Source organism: Salmo salar, chromosome 19 (assembly GCF_965601325.2).
Source record: "Salmo salar chromosome 19, fSalSal1, whole genome shotgun sequence".
Classification (NCBI taxonomy): domain Eukaryota; kingdom Metazoa; phylum Chordata; class Actinopteri; order Salmoniformes; family Salmonidae; genus Salmo; species Salmo salar.
The window spans coordinates 59,298,259-59,322,364 of NC_138309.1; the positions used below are offsets into that span (position 1 = coordinate 59,298,259).

General features: G+C 43.6%; 1 protein-coding gene across 1 annotated transcript in view; it reads left to right on the plus strand.

Moving 5' to 3' along the window:
• itga3b (integrin, alpha 3b) overlaps positions 1-23,803 on the plus strand; it is a 56,934-nt gene extending 33,131 nt beyond the window's left edge. The window contains exons 7-26 of the mRNA XM_014159019.3: positions 2,147-2,340; positions 3,309-3,397; positions 4,740-4,876; positions 5,095-5,184; positions 5,274-5,341; positions 9,675-9,817; positions 10,400-10,546; positions 10,626-10,723; positions 11,387-11,555; positions 11,677-11,751; positions 11,871-11,950; positions 12,102-12,179; positions 12,351-12,453; positions 12,795-12,971; positions 17,785-17,901; positions 18,074-18,187; positions 18,293-18,391; positions 18,592-18,717; positions 19,113-19,276; positions 19,753-23,803. Of these exons, the coding sequence (XP_014014494.2) occupies positions 2,147-2,340; positions 3,309-3,397; positions 4,740-4,876; positions 5,095-5,184; positions 5,274-5,341; positions 9,675-9,817; positions 10,400-10,546; positions 10,626-10,723; positions 11,387-11,555; positions 11,677-11,751; positions 11,871-11,950; positions 12,102-12,179; positions 12,351-12,453; positions 12,795-12,971; positions 17,785-17,901; positions 18,074-18,187; positions 18,293-18,391; positions 18,592-18,717; positions 19,113-19,223 (2,215 nt within the window). The 3' untranslated portion in view covers positions 19,224-19,276; positions 19,753-23,803. The remainder of the gene's footprint in view (positions 1-2,146; positions 2,341-3,308; positions 3,398-4,739; positions 4,877-5,094; positions 5,185-5,273; positions 5,342-9,674; positions 9,818-10,399; positions 10,547-10,625; positions 10,724-11,386; positions 11,556-11,676; positions 11,752-11,870; positions 11,951-12,101; positions 12,180-12,350; positions 12,454-12,794; positions 12,972-17,784; positions 17,902-18,073; positions 18,188-18,292; positions 18,392-18,591; positions 18,718-19,112; positions 19,277-19,752) is intronic.
• Positions 23,804-24,106: the final 303 nt, after the last annotated feature.

The window sequence follows — 24,106 nt, forward strand, 5'->3', positions numbered from 1 at the left end:
TTGAGAACCGTTTGTTATTCTTTTGATACGGGATTGATTGAGTTTGAATTACACTGCTCAAAAAAATAAAGGGAACACTTAAACAACACAATGAAACTCCAAGTCAATCACACTTCTGTGAAATCAAACTGTCCACTTAGGAAGCAACACTGATTGACAATACATTTCACATGCTGTTGTGCAAATGGAATAGACAACAGGTGGAAATTATTGGCAATTAGCAAGACACCCCCAATAAAGGAGTGGTTCTGCAGGTGGACCACAGACCACTTCTCAGTTCCTATGCTTCCTGGCTGATGTTTTGGTCACTTTTGAATGCTGGCGGTGCTTTCACTCTAGTGGTAGCATGAGACGGAGTCTACAACCCACACAAGTGGCTCAGGTAGTGCAGCTCATCCAGGATGGCACATCAATGCGAGCTGTGGCAAGAAGGTTTGCTGTGTCTGTCAGTGTAGTGTCCAGAGCATGGAGGTGCTACCAGGAGACAGGCCAGTACATCAGGAGACGTGGAGGAGGCCGTAGGAGGGCAACAACCCAGCAGCAGGACCGCTACCTCCGCCTTTGTGCAAGGAGGAGCAGGAGGAGTACTGCCAGAGCCCTGCAAAATGACCTCCAGCAGGCCACAAATGTGCATGTGTCTGCTCAAACGGTCAGAAACAGACTCCATGAGGGTGGTATGAGGGCCCGACGTCCACAGATGGAGGTTGTGCTTACAGCCCAACACCGTGCAGGACGTTTGGCATTTGCCAGAGAACACCAAGATTGGCAAATTCGCCACTGGCGCCCTGTGCTCTTCACAGATGAAAGCAGGTTCACACTGAGCACATGTGACAGATGTGACAGAGTCTGAAGACGCCGTGGAGAACGTTCTGCTGCCTGCAACATCCTCCAGCATGACCGGTTTGGCGGTGGGTCAGTCATGGTGTGGGGTGGCATTTCTTTGGGGGGCCGCACAGCCCTCCATGTGCTCGCCAGAGGTAGCCTGACTGCCATTAGGTACCAAGATGAGATCCTCAGACCCCTTGTGAGACCATATGCTGGTGCGGTTGGCCCTGGGTTCCTCCTAATGCAAGACAATGCTAGACCTCATGTGGCTGGAGTGTGTCAGCAGTTCCTGCAAGAGGAAGGCATTGATGCTATGGACTGGCCCGCTCGTTCCCCAGACCTGAATCCAATTGAGCACATCTGGGACATCATGTCTCGCTCCATCCACCAACGCCACGTTGCACCACAGACTGTCCAGGAGTTGGCGGATGCTTTAGTCCAGGTCTGGGAGGAGATCCCTCAGGAGACCATCCGCCACCTCATCAGGAGCATGCCCAGGCGTTGTAGGGAGGTCATACAGGCACGTGGAGGCCACACACACTACTGAGCCTCATTTTGACTTGTTTTAAGGACATTACATCAAAGTTGGATGAGCCTGTAGTGTGGTTTTCCACTTTAATTTTGAGTGTGACTCCAAATCCAGACCTCCATGGGTTGATAAATTGGATTTCCATTGATTATTTTTGTGTGATTTTGTTGTCAGCACATTCAACTATGTAAAGAAAAAAGTATTTCATAAGATTATTTCATTCATTCAGATCTAGGATGTATTTTAGTGTTCCCTTTATTTTTTTGAGCAGTATATATCACTTGATAAAATGCAAATTTACCAATAGCCCATCTGTAGCTTTTACCTCTACTATTTGGAACACACGCTCTACCTGACTGGTGATGCAGAGAATACTGTACTGTAGTGGTTGAATTGGAGAGGCTGTCCTCGTCGTTTCATCACCTCAGATACGGTATCTGACATGACATTATGGCTGAGGCATGTGTGCTCTCTCTTTCTCATAATACATGAATAAAACCTTGAGCATTTGTGTTCATGGTCTGTCAGCATGTCCGAGATTAAGATTATACTGAATAACACATTGTCAAGCAAATATTTTGGCTATACAAAAGACAAGCCAAAAGATATAAAGCATGTCATAGGCTATGTTGCCCTCTCTAAAAGCCAATAAGAATGAAGAATAATGTGGGTAAAATGGTTGGTAAACCGTATAATGATTATGATCCATGTCCTATATGCTACAATGATACAGAATGTGTACGGTTGTGTGTTAATATTTGTGTGGGGTATTTTTTATTTTCACCATCCTAGCTGGAATGACCTGATCGTAGGTGCCCCATTCTACTTTGACCGTCAGAAGGAGGAGGGAGGAGCGGTGTACGTCTTCATGAATGAGAACGGCTCTTTCCAGAAGACACCTAGCATGGTACTGAAGGGTCCTACGGCATCTGGTTTTGGATTCGCCGTGGCAGCCATTGGCGACGTCAACCAAGATGGATTCCAAGGTAGGCCTACCATAACGGGTAACCTTTTGGGCCTTGTTCAAATTCCTTAAAAGGGCATAATTCCTTCCTCCTTTACTTGAAGTAATCACTGATTTCACATGATTGGACAGGTGAACGCAAGTGCTCCACCACGTGGCTTTCACCTGTCTGGTCAATTCTAATCAGTGATTTCTACAAAGAGGGGAGGAGGAAAGATGCACTTTTAAAGAATTTGAACAGTGCGGAACTGTACCGCAATGAGGACGAACAAGAGGAAGAGGATCATGGTTAACTTCCTGATCCAAGCTCAGACTCTTATTGTTGGATGTGCCTTGTTAAATGTTACAGTCTCACCGATATCATAGAGGGAAATACCAATGGTGTAATCAGACAGGTCACAAATGGGTTATCCGGGATCCTTGGGAAGTCCCTACCCTAAACCTAACCTTAACCGTAACCCTTACCTAACCCTAACCTTAACCCTTACCTAAACCATTTCAAATGACTTAAATGGGGTGACGTCAGAGTTGGACATCCCAAGGATTTCAGATAGCAAGGAACGTCACAAATGGCTTTGCAGGCCATTAAAATCATTTCTACTGTCATGATGCTGTCACCTAGTGGCGAAATACAGCGAGCACAAGGGCTTACACTGGAACTATAGGCAGAGATCTGTAAATAATGATGAGATGCTCATGTCTCCGCCCTAACAATGGGAGTCGTTTTCCAAAAGGCGGGAAGGCAGGCGACAAGCTTAGGTCCAAAAGAAGCTCATAGAAACACATTTTGGGAGAGTAAAAGCTCTCGCTTTGCCTCTTCCTCTCTGCTCTCGCTCTGTTCTCTGCCTATCAGAGATGGTATTCTACACACTACTTACTTCATGTATTATATGCATCAAATATACAGATTATTAATTGTTTGAGCAAACTTAATTGGTCATTTTCAAAATGTATGATCATGTATTTCCAATGCCTATATTTCCTCTATAGACTTTGCAGTAGGAGCCCCATTCCATGAGACTGGGAATGTCTACATCTGGATGGGAAGCAAGAAGGGAATCTCTGAGGAGCCTAGTCAGGTACACACTGGCATACTTAGCATCAGGCAGAAGAGGCAATTGCCTCGGGCCTCACATCATCATGGGGCCTCGTGAGCTGAGCATTAAAAAAAAGTATATAATTGTATATATAATAAATAATCTGCCCTTTTAAACTAGAGATATCTGGTTTTTTGCATGGTCCGCGTCTCAATGTCGGCCTTCCGCATCTATGGTGGAAGGTGGCAGAGCTACAGCGGTGTTTGTTAGACTAGGCGACATCCTTAAAATTCTTCTCACAAAAACATCGGTAAAGTCTGAATGGTTTGGGCTACATGCGGTTTGGGCTACCCCTCTATGGAAATATGAGATTCTCACGAACACGGTGGTGTTGTCCGTTTTGCTCTATGACCCCCACAAGTGTCACGGAACTTGAATGGAAGTGAAGTGCCAAAAAATCTATGGAAGTGAATAGGGCATTTTCACTTAAAAAGTATACGGGTAAAAATGCTTTATTTATTTTCCTGATTCATTTATTTTCCTGATTTATTTTGGCCATCCTATATATCTCAGATACAGACATTTCAAAACATACTTCCTTTTGATTACATTTCTGGCTATCTTTTTTTCCATAGATGAATCTGTTATTCACTGCGTTTCTATGGGCTAATAGCAGCAAGGTCAAATAATGTTTTTAGATCTTTTTTGGGATACCTGCAGGGGTCCTAAAATTCAAAATCAAATAGCTAAATGATCCTTGGTATGACCATCTTAAAGCAATTCCATATAGCTTAGTAGAAACCTAGCCTCGGGCCCTTAGACTCTCTAGGAAGATACGATATGCATTTCTGTAGTAAAAACACAGGTGCTGCTGATAATACTGCCCTCATCGTTGAGGCAGAGGGCATATATGTGTAGCCCATGTATCTGATGCGCTCGAGCCAAAAAGAGTATGGCATGTCATACTCTTTTTGTCCAGACAGCATCAGATACATGGGCTACATATAGTAAAACAGAGGGGCGCTGTTTCGCTCGCTCCGATGCTTTCTCCAATGAGATAGTTTCAGCCATTTGCGAATTGAAGGAAAGTTGGCGGGTGCACAGTTCGGATGCTGGAATTATTTTGAATGAACGTGCGAAGGTAACCTACTTTTTGAAGTGATTTGTTTGACAATCAGATAAAAACAGGTACATTAGACTGGTTTGATTCATTTTATAGATGAATAGTTCATAGTTCATTAATATTCCCCCAGTAATGCACAATACATTATCTGCTATGAAGCCAAAAGGATGGGGAGAACAGAGTTGAATGCAGGGAAATGGGAGAAAGATACTGTATCGTAACCTATGTAGTTTTGTAACGTGTCCGTGTTGCCCCTTATAGGTTATTGAGGGGAAGTCAGTGGGTAGTGGTGGGTTCCAGACCTTTGGCTATTCCATCAGTGGAGGTATGGACATGGACGAGAACAGTTACCCTGACCTCCTGGTTGGTTCTCTGGATGACCGCATCGCTCTGCTCAGGTAAGTTGTGGACAATAAAAACAGTATGTATTGAATTGAATTGAATTGAATCAGCTAAAACTGCCATAACAAACTTGGATATATTCATCCAGGATCTTGTTTGTGTCTCACTTTATTTCATCTGTCTCTCCAGCACGTCTTCTCTTGATAGTAATATGTTTCTTTTTGTCTATGTATTCTTATTTTTTGAGTAATCTTTTGACATTGTTCATTTCCAGGGCTCGTCCAGTTATCCATCTCTCTAAGAACTTCACCGTGCTGCCAAAGATTGTAGACCCTAACCTTTGTCCCCGTGGAAACAAATCCTGGTGAGAAAGGTTCCTCTCAGATCACACTGTATTGAAGTAAATTCATGTCAACTGTTATTTTACTAATGTCTCTTCTATGTCTTCTACAGTGTGACTGTGACTGTGTGTTTCTCCTACACACTCAGCAATGGAAACAAAGATTTCAAGAAAAACATCAGTGAGTGGCATTCCCTTTCTAATACGGACTAATGCACTCGCCTTTATATGTATTTGGACAGCACAGGAGGCTGGTGAGGGGAGGTCGGCTCATAATAAGGGCCAGAACGGAGCGAATGAAATGGCATCAAACACATGGAAATCATGTGTTTGATGTATTTGATACCATTCCACCTATTCTGCTCCAGCCGTTACCACGAGCCCGTCCTCCCCAATTAAGTTGCCACCGACCTCCTGTGTTGGATAGTGAAGCTAACGTTTTAAATTTGGCTCTATACCCCAGCATTTTGGATTTGAGATCAAACGTTTCATATGAGGTGACAGTACAGAATGTTACTTTTTATTTGAGGATATTTTCATACTTATCTGTTTTACCGTTTAAAAATGAAAGACCTGCCTCCCGAGTGGTGCAGTGGTCTAAGGCACCGCATCGCAGTGCTAGCTGTGCCACCAGAGATTATGGGTTTGAGCCCAGGCTCTGTTGCAGCCGGCCGCGACCGGGAGGCCCATGGGGCAGTGCACATTTGGCCCAGCGTCGTCCGGGTTGGGGAGGGTTTGGTCGGCAGGGATATCCTTGTCTCATTGTGCACTAGTGACTCCTGTGTTGGGCTGGGTGCAGTGCATGCTGACCAGGTTGCCAGGTGTACGGTGTTTCTTCTGACACATTGGTGCAGCTGGCTTCCGGGTTGAATGTGCATTGTGTCAAGAAGCAGTGTGGCTTGGTTGGGTTGTGTTTCGGAGGACGCATGGCTCTTGACCTTTGCCTCTCCCGAGTCCGTACGGGAGTTGCAGCGATGAGACAACACTGTAACTACCAATTGGGGAGAAAAAGGGGGTACATTTTTTTTATTTTTAAATTAAATCACTTTATGTTTCTAGTCTCCCCATGTGAATAAGTCATGAGTACTTGGACAAATTCACTTACAGTTGTCACAACTGTCCTCGTCCTCAGACGAAACAGAGAAGTCCTCGTCTGAGAAAGTAGACCAATACGCAGCGAAGCTCGTGTTCATCTTAGAATTGAATTAATCAAGAACGTGAACACTATACAAAAACAAGAAACAAAGAAACACGACAGTACAACAGTCTTGCAGGCTATACGAAAAGCAATGCAAAAACAACTACCCACAACCCCAAAGAAAAACACACACCTGTTTATAGGACTCCCAATCAGAGGCAACTAGAAACACCTGCCTCCAATTGAGAGTCCAGCAACCCAACCTACACATAACACAAAACCTCTGCCATGTCCTGACCAAAACTAATACAATTACTCCCTCTGCTGGTCAGGACGTGACAGTACCCCCCCCCCCCCAAAGTTGCAGACCCTGAATGCACCTAAAAGAAAAGACAAAAACCCCCAAACACCAAAAAATATCCCCCTAAACTAAAGGGAGGGAAGGGAGGGTGGCTGCCGTCAACGACGGCACTGTGCTACACCCCCCCTCCCCAACCCACCTATATAGGAGGCGGCTCAGGTGCGGGACGTGGACCTCGCTCCACCTTCGGCATCGCCCACTTGGGTGGCGCCCCTGGCTGCGCCCGGCTGGCGGGCGGCGATGGCTGCGCCGGGCAGACGGGCCACTCCGGCTGACCCGAGCAGACGGGCCACTCCGGCTGGGCCGGAGGACAGGCGGGCCACTCGGGCTGGGCCGGAGGACAGACGGGCCACTCCTGCTGATCCGGGCAGACGGGCCACTCCGGCTGATCCGAGCAGACGGGCCACTCCGGCTGATCCGGGCAGACGGGCCACTCCGGCTGATCCGGGCAGACGGGTCACTCCGGCTGATCCGGGCAGACGGACCACTCTGGCTGATCCGGGCAGACGGGCCACTCTGGCAGCTCCTGACTGGCGGGCAGCTCTGGCGACTCCTGACTGGCGGGCAGCTCTGGCGACTCCTGACTGGCGGGCAGCTCTGGCGACTCCTGACTGGCGGGCAGCTCTGGCGGCCCCAGACTGGCGAGGCTGGGCTGACGCAGTAGATGCCTGATGCGTGGAGCTGGTACAGGACGTGCCAGCCTGGAGACACGCACCTCAAGGCTAGTGCGTGTAGCGGGGAATACTGGACCGTAGAGGCGCACTGGCGGTCTCGAGTGCAGGGTTGGCATCACCCCTTCAGGCTCGATGCTCACTCTTCCCTGGCACATGCGGGGCGCTGGTACTGCGCATGCCGGCCTGAAAATACCAGGCCTCACCACAGCACCTACCCCAAAGCACGGGACCTGTCCAGTCAGTTTATGTCCAAAAAGGGTACGGGGAGCTGGCCTGGGTCTCCAATCTCCCCCCGCCAAACAGCTCTTGTGCCCCCCCCAAAAAAATTATTGGGGCTGCCTCTCGGGCTCCCTTACCAGCCATGTTCCCCAGTCCTCGCCAGAATTCCTCCGCTGCTTGGTCCTGGTATGGTGGGTAGTTCTGTCACAACTGTCCTCGTCCTCAGACGAAACAGAGAAGTCCTTGTCTGAGAAAGTAGACCAATACGCAGCGGAGCTCGTGTTCATCTTAGAATTTAATTAATCAAGAACGTGAACAATATACAAAAACAAGAAACAAAGAAACACGACAGTACAACAGTCTTGCAGGCTATACGAAAAGCAATGCAAAAACAACTACCCACAACCCCAAAGAAAAACACACACCTGTTTATAGGACTCCCAATCAGAGGCAACTAGAAACACCTGCCTCCAATTGAGAGTCCAGCAACCCAACCTACACATAACACAAAACCTCTGCCACGTCCTGACCAAAACTAATACAATTACTCCCTCTGCTGGTCAGGACGTGACAACAGTGTAATAAAGTAGCATTTGGTCCCATGACTACATCACGCTTGTGACTCTACAAACTCTTTGGATGCATTTATTGTTTGTTTTGGTTGGGTTTTGGGTTATAATTTGCCCAATAGTAACTGAATGGTGAATGATGACTGGAGTAATTTTCTTTCTAAGTGTTTAGATAAGATGTTTCTGAACTCTTACAATTGAAACTGGGGCCTCCCGAGTGGTGCAGTGTTCTAAGGCATTGCAGTGCTAGCTGTGCCACTAGAGATCCTGGTTCGAGTCCAGGCTCTGACGCAGCCGGCCGCGACTTGGAGACAAAGCACAATTCGTCCGGGTTAGGGGAGGGTTTGGCCGGCAGGGATGTCCTTGTCCAATTGTGCTCTAGCGACTCCTGTGGCAGGCCGGGCACATGCACGCTGACTTGGTTGCCAGGTGTTTGTTGTTGTTGTTGTTGTTGTTGTTGATGATGTTGATGATGTTGTGGCTGGGTTAAGTGGGCATTGTGTCAAGAAGCGGGTTGGATTGTGTTTCGGAGGATGCATGGCTCTCAACCTTTGCCTCTCTGGAGTCCGTACGGGAGTTGCAGTGATGAGAGAAGACTGTAACAAAAAAAAAAACATGGTAAAAAATTGAAACTGGTAACGCCATGATTAAAAAAAGTCATTAATAAATAATGATTAGTCAGAGGCTTCAATAGAACATGCTAACCCCTCACCATTACCAACAAAGGGGAGGTTAGCATTTTGGGGTACGATCTAACTTTCTCACATATCATTATTCATGATTTATCCATAATCATGGTAGCATTCACATGAATGTAGAAATGTTCAGCACTTTCCACTATTGTGGAGCTGTGGTCCAGTGGCAACACTCCCAGATCCATGCAGATATGTGACTCCCAGCTGGAGACCAGAGTTCAATCCCAGTGTGCTCCCTTCCAACTTCATCTCCCACTGTTTCTACTCTGTCAATAAAGCATAACAAAAATCTTCTGTTCTTACTTAATACAAAGGTGACTTGAAAATGGCACAAGACAGTATTCACCATTGTGTTCCTACTGGGCAAAACAAACTGCAAATGTATCTAACAAGTTTGTAGAGTCACAAGCTTGATGTATTCATTGCATGCAAGCAATATGGGACCCAATAATATGCTTTTGAATACATTATAAGTGAATTTAACCTAGCGGTTAAGAGCGTTGGTTCAGTAACAGAAAGGTTGCTGGTTTGAATCCCCGAGCAGGGTAGGTGAAAAATCTGCCGATGTGCCCTTGAGCAAGGCACTTAACCCTAGTTGCTCTGGATAAGAGCGTCTGTAAAAATGTACTTATGACTTCTTTAAATGGGGAGGACTTTCATTTCTAAACTGTTAAACAGATACACTTTATGTATGAAAATACCCTCAACTAAACGCTGACCTGCTATAATGTCCCCTAATATGAAACTGGAGTATAGAGCCAAAAAAAAGAAAAAAAGCTTCACTGTCTAAATACATACGGTATGGAGGGGAATGTACGGCTGTACATCTAACTCATTTTGTTCTTCCTCCCTGTGCAGTGGTGAAGTACACAGTGGAAGCCGACATGCATCGCCGGAGCCCTCGAGTTCTCTTCCTTGTCAATAAGCTTGCCACCTACACAGGCCTCCTTACCATGCCATCTCCCAAGACCGAGTGTCAGGTGCTGGAGCTCAGACTAGAGGTAAACACTGCACACACACACACATGCATACTGTGCATTCGCAAAGTATTCAGACCCCTTGACTTTTTACACATTTTGTTACGTTACAGCCTTGTTCTAAAATGTATTACATCTTTTTTCCCCCTCATCAATCTACACACAATACCCCATAATGACAAAGCGAAAAACAGTTTTTTTGAATTTTAGCAGATTTACTTATTTACATAAGTATTCAGACCCTTTGCTATGAGACTCGAAATTGAGCTCTGGTGCATCCTGTTTCCATTGATCATCCTTGAGATGTTTCTACAACTTGATGAGAGTCCACCTGTGGTAAATTCAATTGATTGGACATGATTTGGAAAGGCACACGCCTGTCTATGTAAGGTCCCACAGTTGACAGTGCATGTCAGAGCGAAAACCAAGCCATGAGGTCGAAGGAATTGTCTGTAGAGCTACGAGACAGGATTGTGTCGAGGCACAGATCTGGGAAAGGGTACCAAAACGGAATACTTTCCAAGTGCACTGTATATGACTGCTCACACAGGCACACACACATATATATGACCACACACACACACTCATCTGTATCATCCTCTCCAGGATCCTGTGAGGGACAAACTGGAGCCGGTGGTTTTCTCCCTCAACGTTTCCCTGGATGAGCAGAAACCCAAAGTTAGGAAGGCCCTGCAGAACCTGGACTCCTACCCTGTACTGAGCCACAAACAGAAAGTGACTGAGAGGAAAGAGGTATGTTACTGACTTAGGAATAATTCCATCGAGTATGTAGTGATGAGTACGTTTTGGAACTCTTTCTCCTCCTTTGCAGATCAACTTCCAGAAGGAGTGTGGCTCAGACAACAGGTGCACCAGTAACCTGCAGCTAACAGCTACGTTTGCTAACGAGTTACTGAAGCCTTACCCCAGGTATGTGGAAAACACAGAGGAAGATATGTAAAACATGGGGTATCAGTCTGAATACGTTGAAAATTAAGTTTACTCTAATAACTGTAAATTGGAATTGAATTAATCGAGACTTGATCAAGCCCCAATCATGTAGAATAGATGGTGACAGTATCTTTGCATAGTCCATGTGTAGACACTCTACAGACTATCTACTAACCCTAACCTTAACCATTATCCTAACCCTAACTCTAACCTAAACCCTACCCGTATTCTAAAACTTACCCTATAACCCAAACCTAACTTCAGGAAGCAGTTGCTTATCAACAGATAGTCAGTTGCTCATCAACAGATAGTTTGTTGATAGTGTGACCATCTGTAGAGCATCTACAGATGGACAATCCAAATATAGTGCTGACCCCGTTAGATCTCCCCCTCCAAAAAACGGTGTGGACCACAGTGCTTCAGATTCAACACGATCTCTCTCTGGTGCAATATTTTGTACATGGCCACTAATAATTTAAGGGACCGAGTAGCGCAGGCGTCACTACATACCCGGGTTCGAACCTGAGCTGTATCACAACGGTCGTGATCGGGAGCCCCATAGGGCAGCACACAATTAAAGGATAAATGAAGGATAAATAAATAATACATCAACTGTGATGCTTGCTCTCTGTTTGTACGCAGTCAGGGGAACCACCAATTGCTGCAGTACAGCAGTAATGTGAAAAAGGTGGTGCTACTTGTGGAGATAACTAACGTGCCAGGCCCTGGAAAGGTAGCTGAGGACGCCCACCAGGCCATGCTCAACATCTCCACCCCCTCCACGCTCCGTTACTCTGGCGTGCGCTCCCATGTAAGTCCACCGGAGGGTGACAGAGGGTTAGAGGAATTCTGGCTGTTGACTTGAATTGCTCCGTTAACTGCAATTTGTCCTGTACATGTAGATAGTTGTACCATACCTATATTATGTGCAGGATACTGGTGTAGAATGCCGTGCTGGAGATACTGTTATGTGTGAGCTGGGGAATCCACTGAGGAGCAATGAGAAGGTAAGGCCACAGTGTTATTCCACATATAATTTATACAGTGCATTACATCTTTGATTTGAACCTATTGGAATATTGATTGGCGGTAGTTCAAATCTTATGACCATCCCGGGGTTTCGCAGGTCTCTCTGCAGCTCATCTTTGAAACAACAGGGATCAACCTCCAAACCAGGGAGATTGAGTCTCAGTTGCTGTTGTCCACGTAAGTAACAGGAGACATTTGTCGTCGCTCTATATCGTGAACTCGTTATCAGATTGGCAACAGTCAGTCTTTATGTCCAAGGTTGAAATATGAATAGGGTTAAGTGGATAAGCTAGCTGAATAAACACTTGTGTCGGTGTTGTTTCCCCAGGTTGAGTGAGCAGAATGACCTGTACCCTGTGTCTGTGGTCCTGTTGATAGAGACCTCCATCCAGACCTCCTTCTCCATGTAAGTGGAACTTTAGACACATGTTCCGTGTTGTCCTGATGCCGTGTGCCTGGATTCATTCAAAATGGATAGGGAGGTATAACACTGTAGCCAACTAACTTCTGTTGACCCCCTCCCTTATCCTTCTTCTTCTCTCTTCTTCTTCTTCCTCTCCTCCCCCTCTCTTAACAGAGAGAATCCCCTAGTCCAGACCTACTTCAGCGGGGAGGTGATGGGAGAATCAGCTATGAACACCACCAGTGACGTGGGCAGTCTTGTGGAATACACCTTCAAGGTGAGACACCAACACTTAGCTAACGTCAGCCATGTTGTGGGCTAACGTCAGCCATGTTGTGGGCTAGCGTCAGCCATGTTGTGGGCTAACGTCAGCCATGTTGTGGGCTAGCGAGTAATGTTTCCCTTACATTCTGACCTGTACTTCTAGGCGTAACAGTTTTGTGAGGTAATATGTGGATGGAAAGACTTTATCAATTCTTTATGTAGAACAGACATGCTTTGCTGTCACAGAATGAGGAATCCTGTCAGCTCTGTATACATTGTATTTCTATATCGATATCTGTCCTGTTGCCATGTGTCTGTCCTGTGGTGACTTTGATACCACCCTGCTACCACCAGGTGTCAGTGGAGGGAGAGCCTCTGGGTGCGCTGGGGACCCTGGCCGTAGAGTTTGAGTGGCCCTTCGAGGTGACCAGTGGGAAGTGGCTTCTCTACCTGACTGAGATCGTCACCAAGGGGACAACTGAGACACACTGTGTCCCTCCAGGGGACATCATCAATCTTCTCAACCTCACAGTGAGTTACCAGAGTCTTTCTGAGGCTCTATACAGGCCACCAAATTATATTGTATCTCTATGGCCAACTGGGACCAATGTGTTACAAAAATATGATTCAAGTAGGACTCCTCAATCTCTGTTTACAGCCACAGTTAATCAGTAATATTTGCAATAGGGAGTACTGTTTGGAACAAAACACCCAATTAAACCAGACTTGAACCTGACTCACAAGTCTAAAAGAGGCTAAATATGAATTATGGCCTAGATTCAATCAGTTCAACCATTAACCAGTGATAGCCGACACCCTCATAGCTGATGTTTTGGCGGTGTCGGAGGTGTAACTATGTTGGAGCTGTCAAATCGGTGAGCAGCTGCTCCCCAGCTAACAACAAAGGTTTCTACAACTTTAGAGAACGTTCCCATAATAGTCTCATTAGGTCATGAACTAACGTTTTCATGAGAACGTTTCCATGATGTGCAAGGAATGTTTCCAAGAGACCATTGCCTTAATGTCAAATAGAAGTTACCCAGAACGTGGTTACCATGTTCACAGAACATAAGTTATTCATGTTATAGACATGCTTCATTGGAGCGTTGCAAGAACATTCATTCGTCCAGTTTTCGGTGGGTTAGGAGAATATTCAATCAACGTCCCACCAAACATACACAGAACATGGTTGCCATGCTCTCAGAATATAAGATATTAATGTTCTAGACACATTTCATGGGAGCGTTGCAAGAACATTCATGTTTCCCCCAAAAATATCACATCTTGTTACTGTTTTTAAGCCAATCAGATCACAATTGCCTAAGGAGGAGGGATTATGGTTTCTTCTGGTCAGGGCCTAACTATACTGGCCCAATAAGCACATCCCCTAGAGATATTGTCACGCTGTATAATGGTAGGAGACAGGTGCAGGAATACGTAATCGTTTTTTTTTCTTCTCCACCCCAAAATAAAGTACGTCATGAAAATGACGGGGACGAAGCCTAACAACAAACACGTATTTATATAACACAGGGATGTAACCAAAACAAACACGTATTTATATAACACAGGGATGTAAGCAAAACAAACACGTATTTATATAACACAGGGATGTAACCAAAACAAACACGTATTTATATAACACAGGGATGTAACCAAAACAAACACGTATTTATATAACACAGGGATGTAACCAAAACAAACACGTATTTATATAACACAGGGATGTAACCAAAACAAAAGAGCGAGGTGTAAACCTCTAAATAATACAGGGGACGAGCTCCGTCAACACAAGTCCACAATAACACGTAGCACGAAAGCCGAATCAACAGAGCACAGGTACTCACAAGACCAACAGACATGGGACAATAATCGACAAGGACAATGGGGAACAGAGGGCACATATAACATACTAATCAGGGGGAATGGGAACCAGGTGTGCGTAATGAGACAAGACAGTCCAGGGTTGGTGGTAATGAATGCAGTTCAGTGACGCCTAGAAGGCCGGTGAGGTAGACCTCCGGAAGCTGGTGAACGGAATGAGCAGCAGTACCGGGGGGGGGGGGACCCGTGACAGATATCCCTTATTGGGCGTTCGTCATTGGTGCTGGTTGCCTGGGCTTGAGACCTACTAGAGGAGTCACCCTACTCTCACATTCTAGCAGTTAATGTCATTATTGGCATTTTGAATTGCATTTATCAGACATGTGGATTGTTTATATGGAAATGTTGTTAGAACACTTGGAAATATTATTCATGCATCTTTGTTTATTACTATAATGTGCATAGATATCTCCTCTTTCACACATTTCTGGAACTTTGCCTACCAGTTTTGTGTCTCTGTGCACGACCTCCTGAAGCTTTTTCAGGTTTGATGTTTCTGGACAAAGAGATCAATGCTGCCTTCACAGAGTTAGCATCCTCTTTTTCACCATAATTTCTTGGTATCCAATTGGCAGTTACAGTCTTGTCTCATCGCTACAACTCACGTACGGACTCGGGAGAGGCGAAGGTCGCACTGCTTCTTGACACAAAGCCCACTAAACACGGAAGCCAGCCGCACAATGTGTCGGAGGAAAAACCGTACACCTGGCGACCGTGTCAGCGTGCACTGAGCCCGGCCTGCCACAGGAGTCACTAGTGCGCAATGGGACAAGGACGTCCCTGCCGGCTAAACCCTCCCCTAACCTGGACAATACTCGGCCAATTCTGCGCAGCCTCATGGGTCTCCCGGTCACAACAGAGCCTGGACTTGAACCCAGGATCTCTAGTGGCACAGCTAACACTGCAATGCCTTAGACCACTGCACCACTCAGGAGGCCACAGAGTTTGCATTTGACTTAAATGTTGTTCTCTTTCACTTCGATTAACTCAAAATAATGGGAGCATTTCAACAAGGAAAAGGTTAAGCGGGATAAGAACACAGCTGCCATCTTTCTTTGACTTTCAGCTTTACGATAGCCTATTGGAAACGTGTTCGCCTACAGCATGAATTCTGTTAGTATGAGACAAGGCTTTAAAAATATATATACCACATCGGTAGAGATATGTTTCTGAAAGTAATATATGGCTTACTTGAAAAAGTAACTGTAATAACAATACAGTATTTGAAGACATGAACTCATTATAGCACTCCTACTCATAAAAGTAATACAACTAAGTAATATATTACCCCCAACATTGGTCTCAAGTGATTCTGTTGCAATTTGTCTATTTTTTTCACATTAAAACTTTGAGATGGAACTCTGTGTTGTGTATTGTTTTTGGTATAATTGGCATCATCATTGCTTGAATCGCAAATGTGAGAAAGTACAGACATGCTACTGTAAATATACACATTTCTGATATTCTGAGAATATGGCAACCATGTTCTAGGCATGTTTCTATCAGAAGCAACACTACCGCCTGAGCCGTGGTTCAGCAACCAATTAGGGGTGTTGCAGATCGAAATCCAGTGACGAGGGGCTGATGGGATTCCTTATCAGAGACGCATGTTGTTCTACACAGTATATATGTTGTGTGGATTTAACAAATACGGTCTAGAGTTCTCTAGAATTGTACCAGTTCCCATCTTTCAAAGAGAAACTAATTTTAATTAGATCAGATAGGTGTGTGTGTTGTAACTGTTGCCAAATGAATACGTGAACATCTATTGCTCAGGAAGTTAGAGTAGGGTGACTCCACTAGCGGGTCTAAAATCCAGGCCACCATCAATGACGAACAACCAAGTCACTGTGCCAATAAGGGATATCTCTACAGCATGTGCTTATTGGGCTGGGATAGTTAGGGCCTGTCCAGAAGAAACCCTAAGCCCTCCTCCTTAGGCAATTGTGTGGATCTGAAACAACTTGATAGGTGTAAGCAAAAGGGCGAATGCACTTTGAAGTAAATCTCAGCTCTGTTAAAAGTACACTGAAGAAAAAAGTTTATTGATCACAGGCATTAAAACAGGTTAATATGCCTCACCAACATTAGACAACTAAGCAGAAATGCAGAAAATGTTGAAATAAGTCAATCAAATCAATGATAAGAGAACAGTCAAATGAATTGATAACTGAAACAGACATGGTGGTGTAACAGGAAGAGCTGAAAGCTGTGAACCAAGAGGTTGTGAGTACAAATCCCAGGTGAGGACATGTTGCATAATAATTACTGTGTAAATGAACATGCACAATGTAATCATGTGTTCCAAATATGTATGTTAATAGCACTGTGTGTGTGTAGGTATCCCTGACCTTGCCAACAGACAAAAAGAACTGTGAATGGATCTATGTTTCAACAGTAACAAGGTGTGATGTGTAATTATGTTTTTTGAGGGGGAGAATATTTATTTTGGACCACGTCCTGACAACTGAAGCAAATAAATGTTCTTGCAACGTTCCCATGACACGTGTTTAGAACTTCAATATCTTACACAGCACATTCTCAGAATGTATGTTTAGTGGGACATTGATGGAATATTCTCGTAATGTTCTTGCAACATTCTCATGAAACGTGTCTAGAACATTAGTGTTGTATATTCTGGACACTCAAACATCAAGAGAACATTACGGGTAACATAACAAACATTTTCTCACTCCCTAAAATTGTTAGCTGGGTCTTGATCATTGTCACGAAGCCACACCCGTCCCACTTGCGTTAAAAGTTCAGAACAAGAAAGTGTAGGCTATATAGAAATAATGAGGTTAAAGTTGTCATAAACAAAATGATGAGGGTTTCTATCATCCTAATGGAGGTGTAGATTGCATCTCACATTCCAGTGTTCCTACTTCTAAACGAGGCTGCATTGGGTTTCTCTTAATTCGACTCCGAAGCAGCCAATGTCTGCTTTCGGTATAATGCCAGGAGACGCTTTTGGATTTGACCTCCGACACCACCAAAACAATCGCTATGCAGATGTCGGGTAGAGCAGATCTGATTGAATCGAGCCCATCCGCACCGCGGAAGTTCAGCTTTACACCATGATTGAAATTTAAAGGCAATGTTCCCACTTTCCACTAGCGGAGACTGCATTCACGATAAACGCTGCATATGTCGGCTCAATCGGAAATTATCTTTACAATTCTGTCTTGGAATTTGTACCGCTTCAGCAATACAGATTGAATAGAGCCCTGTGTCTGCACAAAGATAGACTGAAAAGGTCAATGATATTTTGAGAAGTTGTCTTGTGTCAATGATATTTTGAGAAGCAGGAGTTGTCTTTATTTCCATTCCAGTAATTACTGTTGTAACGTGATGTAATGTGCCTCTTTGTCTGTCGCCTCTCCTTCTTTGTCTCTTCCTCTTCTACCTTTTCTCTCTGTCTCCTCCTCTCCTCCTCTCCTGTCCGTCTCTCTCTCCCCAGTTGTCCAAGAACAGGAGCAAACGTCCAAAGCGAGCGGTGGAGGGCGAACACTCTCGCATCATCGAGCCGCAGGCGGTCCTTACCGTGCTGACTCCTCGTAAAGAGACCTACCTACTGGTGAGGACAGGCCATTAGACAATTTAATTATGTCCATGATCTACCAATTCTAATGCTGTGATCATGAAACCTCATCCAGAAACTTACTGTAATTTAATGGCTCTAGAAGCACCATTGATGAACCTAGTGTCTAGTGTCCGGTCCTAATTCTGGGCTTGTTTTTGTTGTGAAGGATTGTTCAAAATGGACGGCCCGCTGTGTGACCTTCACCTGTCCCTTGATCAACATGTCTACCTCTGCCAAGATCATTGTGAGGTCACGGGTGTGGAACAGCACTATGCTAGAGGTGAGAGGTCAGACGATACAGCAAGACTCTTGGACCAAAAGGGTCATATTGCCAAATCCGAATAGGGTCATGACCATACCTTTTTGGGTTGTGTGTGTTTGGCAGGACTATAAAAATGCTTTGAGGATTAAGGTTAGAGGTCAGGCCACACTGAAACTTGTGACGGACAACCCCGCCATCAAGATGGAAAATGAGACCAGAGAGGTTAGTGTCATAATGATGATGATGATGTAGACAAATGGTATTCTTAGTATGGTATGGATGATATGGATATTGATACCCTCTCCTCTCTCTCTCTCTCTCTCTCCTCTCTCTCTCTCTCTCTCTCTCTCTCTCTCTCTCTCTCTCTCTCTCTCTCTCTCTCTCTTCTTTCTTTCTTTCTTTCTTTCTTTTCCATCCTCCAGTTCATAGTGGACATTGACCCAGTCCTTGGGGTGGAAACACCTTACGAGGTTCCCCTGTGGATCATCATCGTTGCCGTGGTAGCAGGAATCCTGCTGTTAGGAGTCATCAGCATTATACTATGGAAGGTGAGAACCCTAAGGACTTTCTGATTAATAACTATACTATAACTATACTTTTTGTGGCTATCATGTTTGAATGTAAACCTGTTATGACATGTCTGTTGTACACTGCTTGCTTGAAATAGTATCCCATTTACTCCAATGCACCAGTAAAATAAATTATTCTATGCAGCCTACATTTGTGACTGCCTTTTTATATTGACTGTGATTGTATCAAGTATGTTATACTGTACCTATCATTAATACTCCATTAAACTCAACTGCGCTAGTTTTAGCATGCTAGCAACTAGCCTACAGTATGTATAAGTGCTGCCCCATTAAACCCAATAGCACTAGCTCGCTACTGTAGCCGTTAGCTTCTCCATGTAGCTCCAGTCTAACTGTACCGCGTGGTCCCCCAGTGCGGCTTCTTCAGGAGGGCCAGCAGGAGGGAGATGTACGAGGCCAAAGGCCAGAAGGCTGAGATGAAGAGCCAGCCCTCAGAGACGGAGAGGCTGACTGAGGACTACTGAGACAGGAGAGGCCCCCAATGAGGGGCCATGCTACACTCCACTAGGGCGCCTGGGTAATGCAGTCCTCCGGCCTCCACCGCGGGCAGCGTCTAGCACACTAGATGTAATGCCTTGTAGATTGTGGGATGAAGTTGGTTGTTGGCTAGTAATGTGTCGAAGGGGAATTTGGATTTCTTCCATACTAACTCTTCTTCATTGTCAATTCTAACTAGCGTTTGTGTCTCCCTTCTTTTTCAGGCTGATAGTGTGCTGTACCTAACATTTTCTACTTGTCTTTTCTACCATATTTACTAAGTATCTATTCTGCAGCATCTCTCACTCTCCTGATGATTGACTTTACTCTCTTTCCTCTTCAATCGCTTTTTTACTCTATGGGAAAATACATTTCTAACAGAAATTGTCTAACTTTGTCTAATTCCTGAGTTTAGCCTCCAGATATTCCAATTCTTACATAAAATCAACAGTTCACCACTATTTGAATATGGCTTTCCCTAATGCTGTGTTGTCTACCTGTCTGTCTTCTCAACAGCTTGGCTTCTTCAAGCGGGCCATCTACTACCGGATTATGCCAAAGTACTATGGAGTGAAAATCCGTAAGGAGGAACGCTACCAGTTTAACATGGGCTTCCAGCCAGAGGATCCAGACAAGAAGTACTGGATCACCAACTGGACAGAGATGCAACGTTACTACTACTGAAACCCTGACCTATGACCCTGAACTCTGAACTCTTGACCTCTGCCAAAGTTCAGGAGCATTGTGACGGAAGGACACAAGGGTTTTTGGGATGTCACACAACTTGGAGGGCACAGCACACAGACCAATTGTGAATACTGACCACATTGATTCTGGAACCTTTCTCCACTGTGTATAAGTCTCTGTAGATTTCATCAAAATATTTTTTGTTGTTTTTTTGGTGCAATATGCCAAATATACTGTTTCAGAAATTGCAATGTTTCAAGTATTTTGATGAAAGCAGTGTTGTACATTGAAAGAGTGTTTAAAAATCCCAGTTTGGTTGTAAATTTGATTTATTTTCCTACCACTGCATATTTAAGTACTGAAAAAAAAAAACCTTTGCATGTATATTTTTCTTCCATATGATCTATGTGCAAGTTCCTGAGCAGTCATTTTTTTTGTCGTCACTGTTTTCTTTTTTTAATCAGGTGAATGAGTCTGTAGAGAGTCTGTAAAAATTCTTAGTGAATGTACTGTTCCTTTCATATCTCTTTGTTTTAGAATGTCACTGATTGTCAGTGGTTTAGCGATGACGTCACTACGACAGTAGTTTGGGAGATTATTTTGAACTGTGCAGAGCTTTATTAATCATCAGGGTCATCTGATGTTATGACAGAACAATAACAGTGCCTTAAAAGAGATGGATTCAGTGATGACACTTTACAGTGCCTTCAGGAAGTATTCATACCCCTTGACTTATTCCACATTTTGTTGTGTTACATACTTGAAATCAAAATGGATTAAATAAATAAAGTCTCACCCATCTACTCACAAAACCCCATTATGACAACGGGGAAACATGTTTTTAGAAATGTTTGCTAATATATTGAAAATTAAATACAGAAATATCTCATTTACATAAGTATTCACACCCCTGAGTCAATACATGTTAGAATCACCTTTGGCAGCGATTACGGCTGTGAGTCTTTCTGGGTAAGTCTCAAAGAGCTTTGCACACCTGGATTTTACAATATTTGCACGTAATTATTTTTTTTTATTCTTCAAGCTCTGTCAAGTTGGTTGTTGATCACTGCTGGACAGCCATTTTCTAGTCTTGCCATAGATTTTCAAGCCGATTTAAGTCAAAACTGTAACTAGGCCACTCCAGTGTATTGTGTCTTAGGTCATGTGCTTAGCTCTATTCCGTTTCTTTTTATCCTAAAAAAACTCCATAGTCCTTGCCGATGACAAGCATACCCATAACATGATGCAGCAACCACCATGCTTGAAAAATATGTGGTACTCAGTGATGTGTTGTGTTCGTTTGCCCGAAACATAACGTTTCGTATTCGGGACATACATTTCATTTCTTTGCCAATTTTTCAGCAGTTTTACTTTAGTGCCTTATTGCAAGCACAATGCATGTTTTGGAATCTTTTTTTATTCTGTACAGGCTTCCTTCTTTTCACTCTGTCATTTAGGTTAGTATTGCGGAGAAACCACAATGTTGTTGATCCATCCTCAGTTTTCTCCTATCACAGCCATTTAACTCTGTAACTGTTTAAAAATCACCATTGGCCTCATGGTGAAATCTCTGAGCAGTTTTCTTCCTCTCCAGTAACTGAGTTAGGGAGGATGCCTGTATCTTTGTAGTGACTGGATGTATTGGTACACCATCCAATGTGTAATTAATAACTTCACCATGCTCAAAGGGATATTCAATGTCTGCTTCTTTAAATGTTAACCCATCTACTAATAGGTGCCCTTTGCTAGGCTTTGGAAAACCTCCCTGGTCTTTGTGGTTGAATCTGGGTTTGAAATTCCTTACAGATAATTGTATGTGTGGGGTACAGAGATGAGGTAGTCATTCAAAAATCTTCACGTTAAACACTATTATTGCACACGGAGTGAGTCCATGCAACTTATGTGACTTGTTAAGCAAATGTTTACTCCTCAACTTATTTAGAGTGCCATAACAAAGGGGTGGAATACTTGTTGACTCAAGAAATGTCAGCTTTTCATGTCTTAAAACATAATTCCACTTTTACATGATGTGGTATAGTGTGTAGGACAGTGACACAAAATCGAAATTGATTCAATTTTAAATTCAAGCTGTAACACAACAAAATGTGGAAAAAGTAATGGGGTGTGAATACTTTCTGAAGGCACTGTATGTCTGTGGATTGCATGCAGTACTCTCCAGTGCAAGATCAAGCAGTATAATATTGGTGCATTGCACACAGGAAAATTGTATCTGCACAGCTTTAGACAGAGGATATTTTCAGGGTTTAAAGTTAGAGTTTAAAGTCCCTGTTGTTTCCAGTAGATCTTGGATGGACAGAAAACACATTAAAGAAGGGAAACAAGAAAAATAAGTTGTATGAAAGCAGATTAGCGTTTTTTGTCATGAATCTTGTTCTGGAGGCAGCTCTGCAGAGTGGTCACTAGCTGGCACAGGCACAAAGTCATAAAATCGGAATTTAAACTTAACCTTAACCCTAACCTTAACCACACTGTTAACCATAATGCCTAACCCTAACCTTAAATTAAGACCAATTTAAGACTAATTTTTGTTTTCATTATTTTTTACAATATAGCCAATTTCGACTTTGCAGCTGCCTCCAGGACAAGACTCAGGACAGTAAACGTTTACCTGCGGTATGAAATGGCAGTACATACTGTATGTGACCCTACTAGCCCTATCCATCCTCTGCATATCTGCTTCTCGCAATGGCCCCTAAGCACTCCAGCAGGACATAGAATAGCCTAGTGGTTGCTTGTTTTTATGCTCCATCTTTGAAACAAGCCAATATTCGGTGGTGGGATGGGATGGTTGTAGTGCACTTGAATTGTGAATGACTGACGAGAGATGAACACTTCTCTAAATTAGGATTTATTTCACTGAACTGTGTGGTTTACGACAGTAGAGCGCCGGTGCCGTTGTTCTTGTTGTAATCATATAGAGGGAGTCGTAACACTGAACTTAATGTATAGGTCTTTGGCCTGATTACTGTACATGACAGCAATGTAATGTTAGCGGGCTACAGACACTACACTTAGGGCCATATTCAATCCGTATTGTGGAAATTCAACGTTACAGCGTGATTTGAATTTAAAGGCAATGCTCCCGCGTTAGCGCAGACTGCATTCACGGTAAACGCTGTACAACACAGTGTACTGTAGATTGGGAGCGTGAACAACGGGATTTGATGTATTCATATTCTCGTAGTAAGTTACCCTATGACTGCTCAAATGGAATGACTGACTGTTTGAATGACTGCATTTCTCCTGAATCATTTACATTGTAACATTTTACTTGTGTAGTTTCTTCCATCGTTCATTACTGTGCTTCATATTGTGAAGTTATGTGGAATGTTTGGTAGGAGGCAGAGCATTTCTTGTCGTGGTCAACCTGCATAACTAATGCCCACAGAGCATTTCTCAGTCAACAGAGAGTAGACAGCTACTGGAGTGTTACACAACTGTCTGTCAGCACACCAAATGGCACCCTATTCCCTACGTAGTGCACTACTTTTGACAGTGGTGGAAAGTACATAATTAAAAATACTTTAAAGTACTACTTAAGTCGTTTTTTGGGGGTATCTGTACTTTACTGTTTATATTTTTTTTTACAACTTTTACTTCACTACATTCCTAATGAAAAAAAAAATATTTTTATTCCATACATTTTCCCTGACATCCAAAAGTACTCGTTACATTTTGAATGCTTAGCAGGACAGGAATATAGTCCAATTCACTCACTTATCAAGAGAACATCCCTGGTGATCCCTACTGCCTCTGATCTGGTGGACTCAGTAAACAAAAATGCTTCATTTGTAAATGATGTCTGAGTGTTTGAGTGTCCCCCTGGCTATCAGTAAATAAATAAAAAACAAGAAAACTGTGCCGTCTGGTTTGCTTAATATCTGGAATTTGAAATGATTTATACTTTTACTTTTGATACTTATAAGTACATTTTTGTGATTACAGTTACTTTTGATACTAAATTATATTGAAAACCAAACACTTTTAGACTTTTACTCAAGTACTATTTTACTGGATAACTTTCACTTTTACTTGAGTCATTTTTTATTAAGGTATCTTTACCTTTAATCAAGTATGACAATTAGGTACTTTTTCCATCACTGCTTATGGGCCCTGGTCAAAAGTAATGCAATAAATAGGGGATAGGGTGTCATTTGGTCTG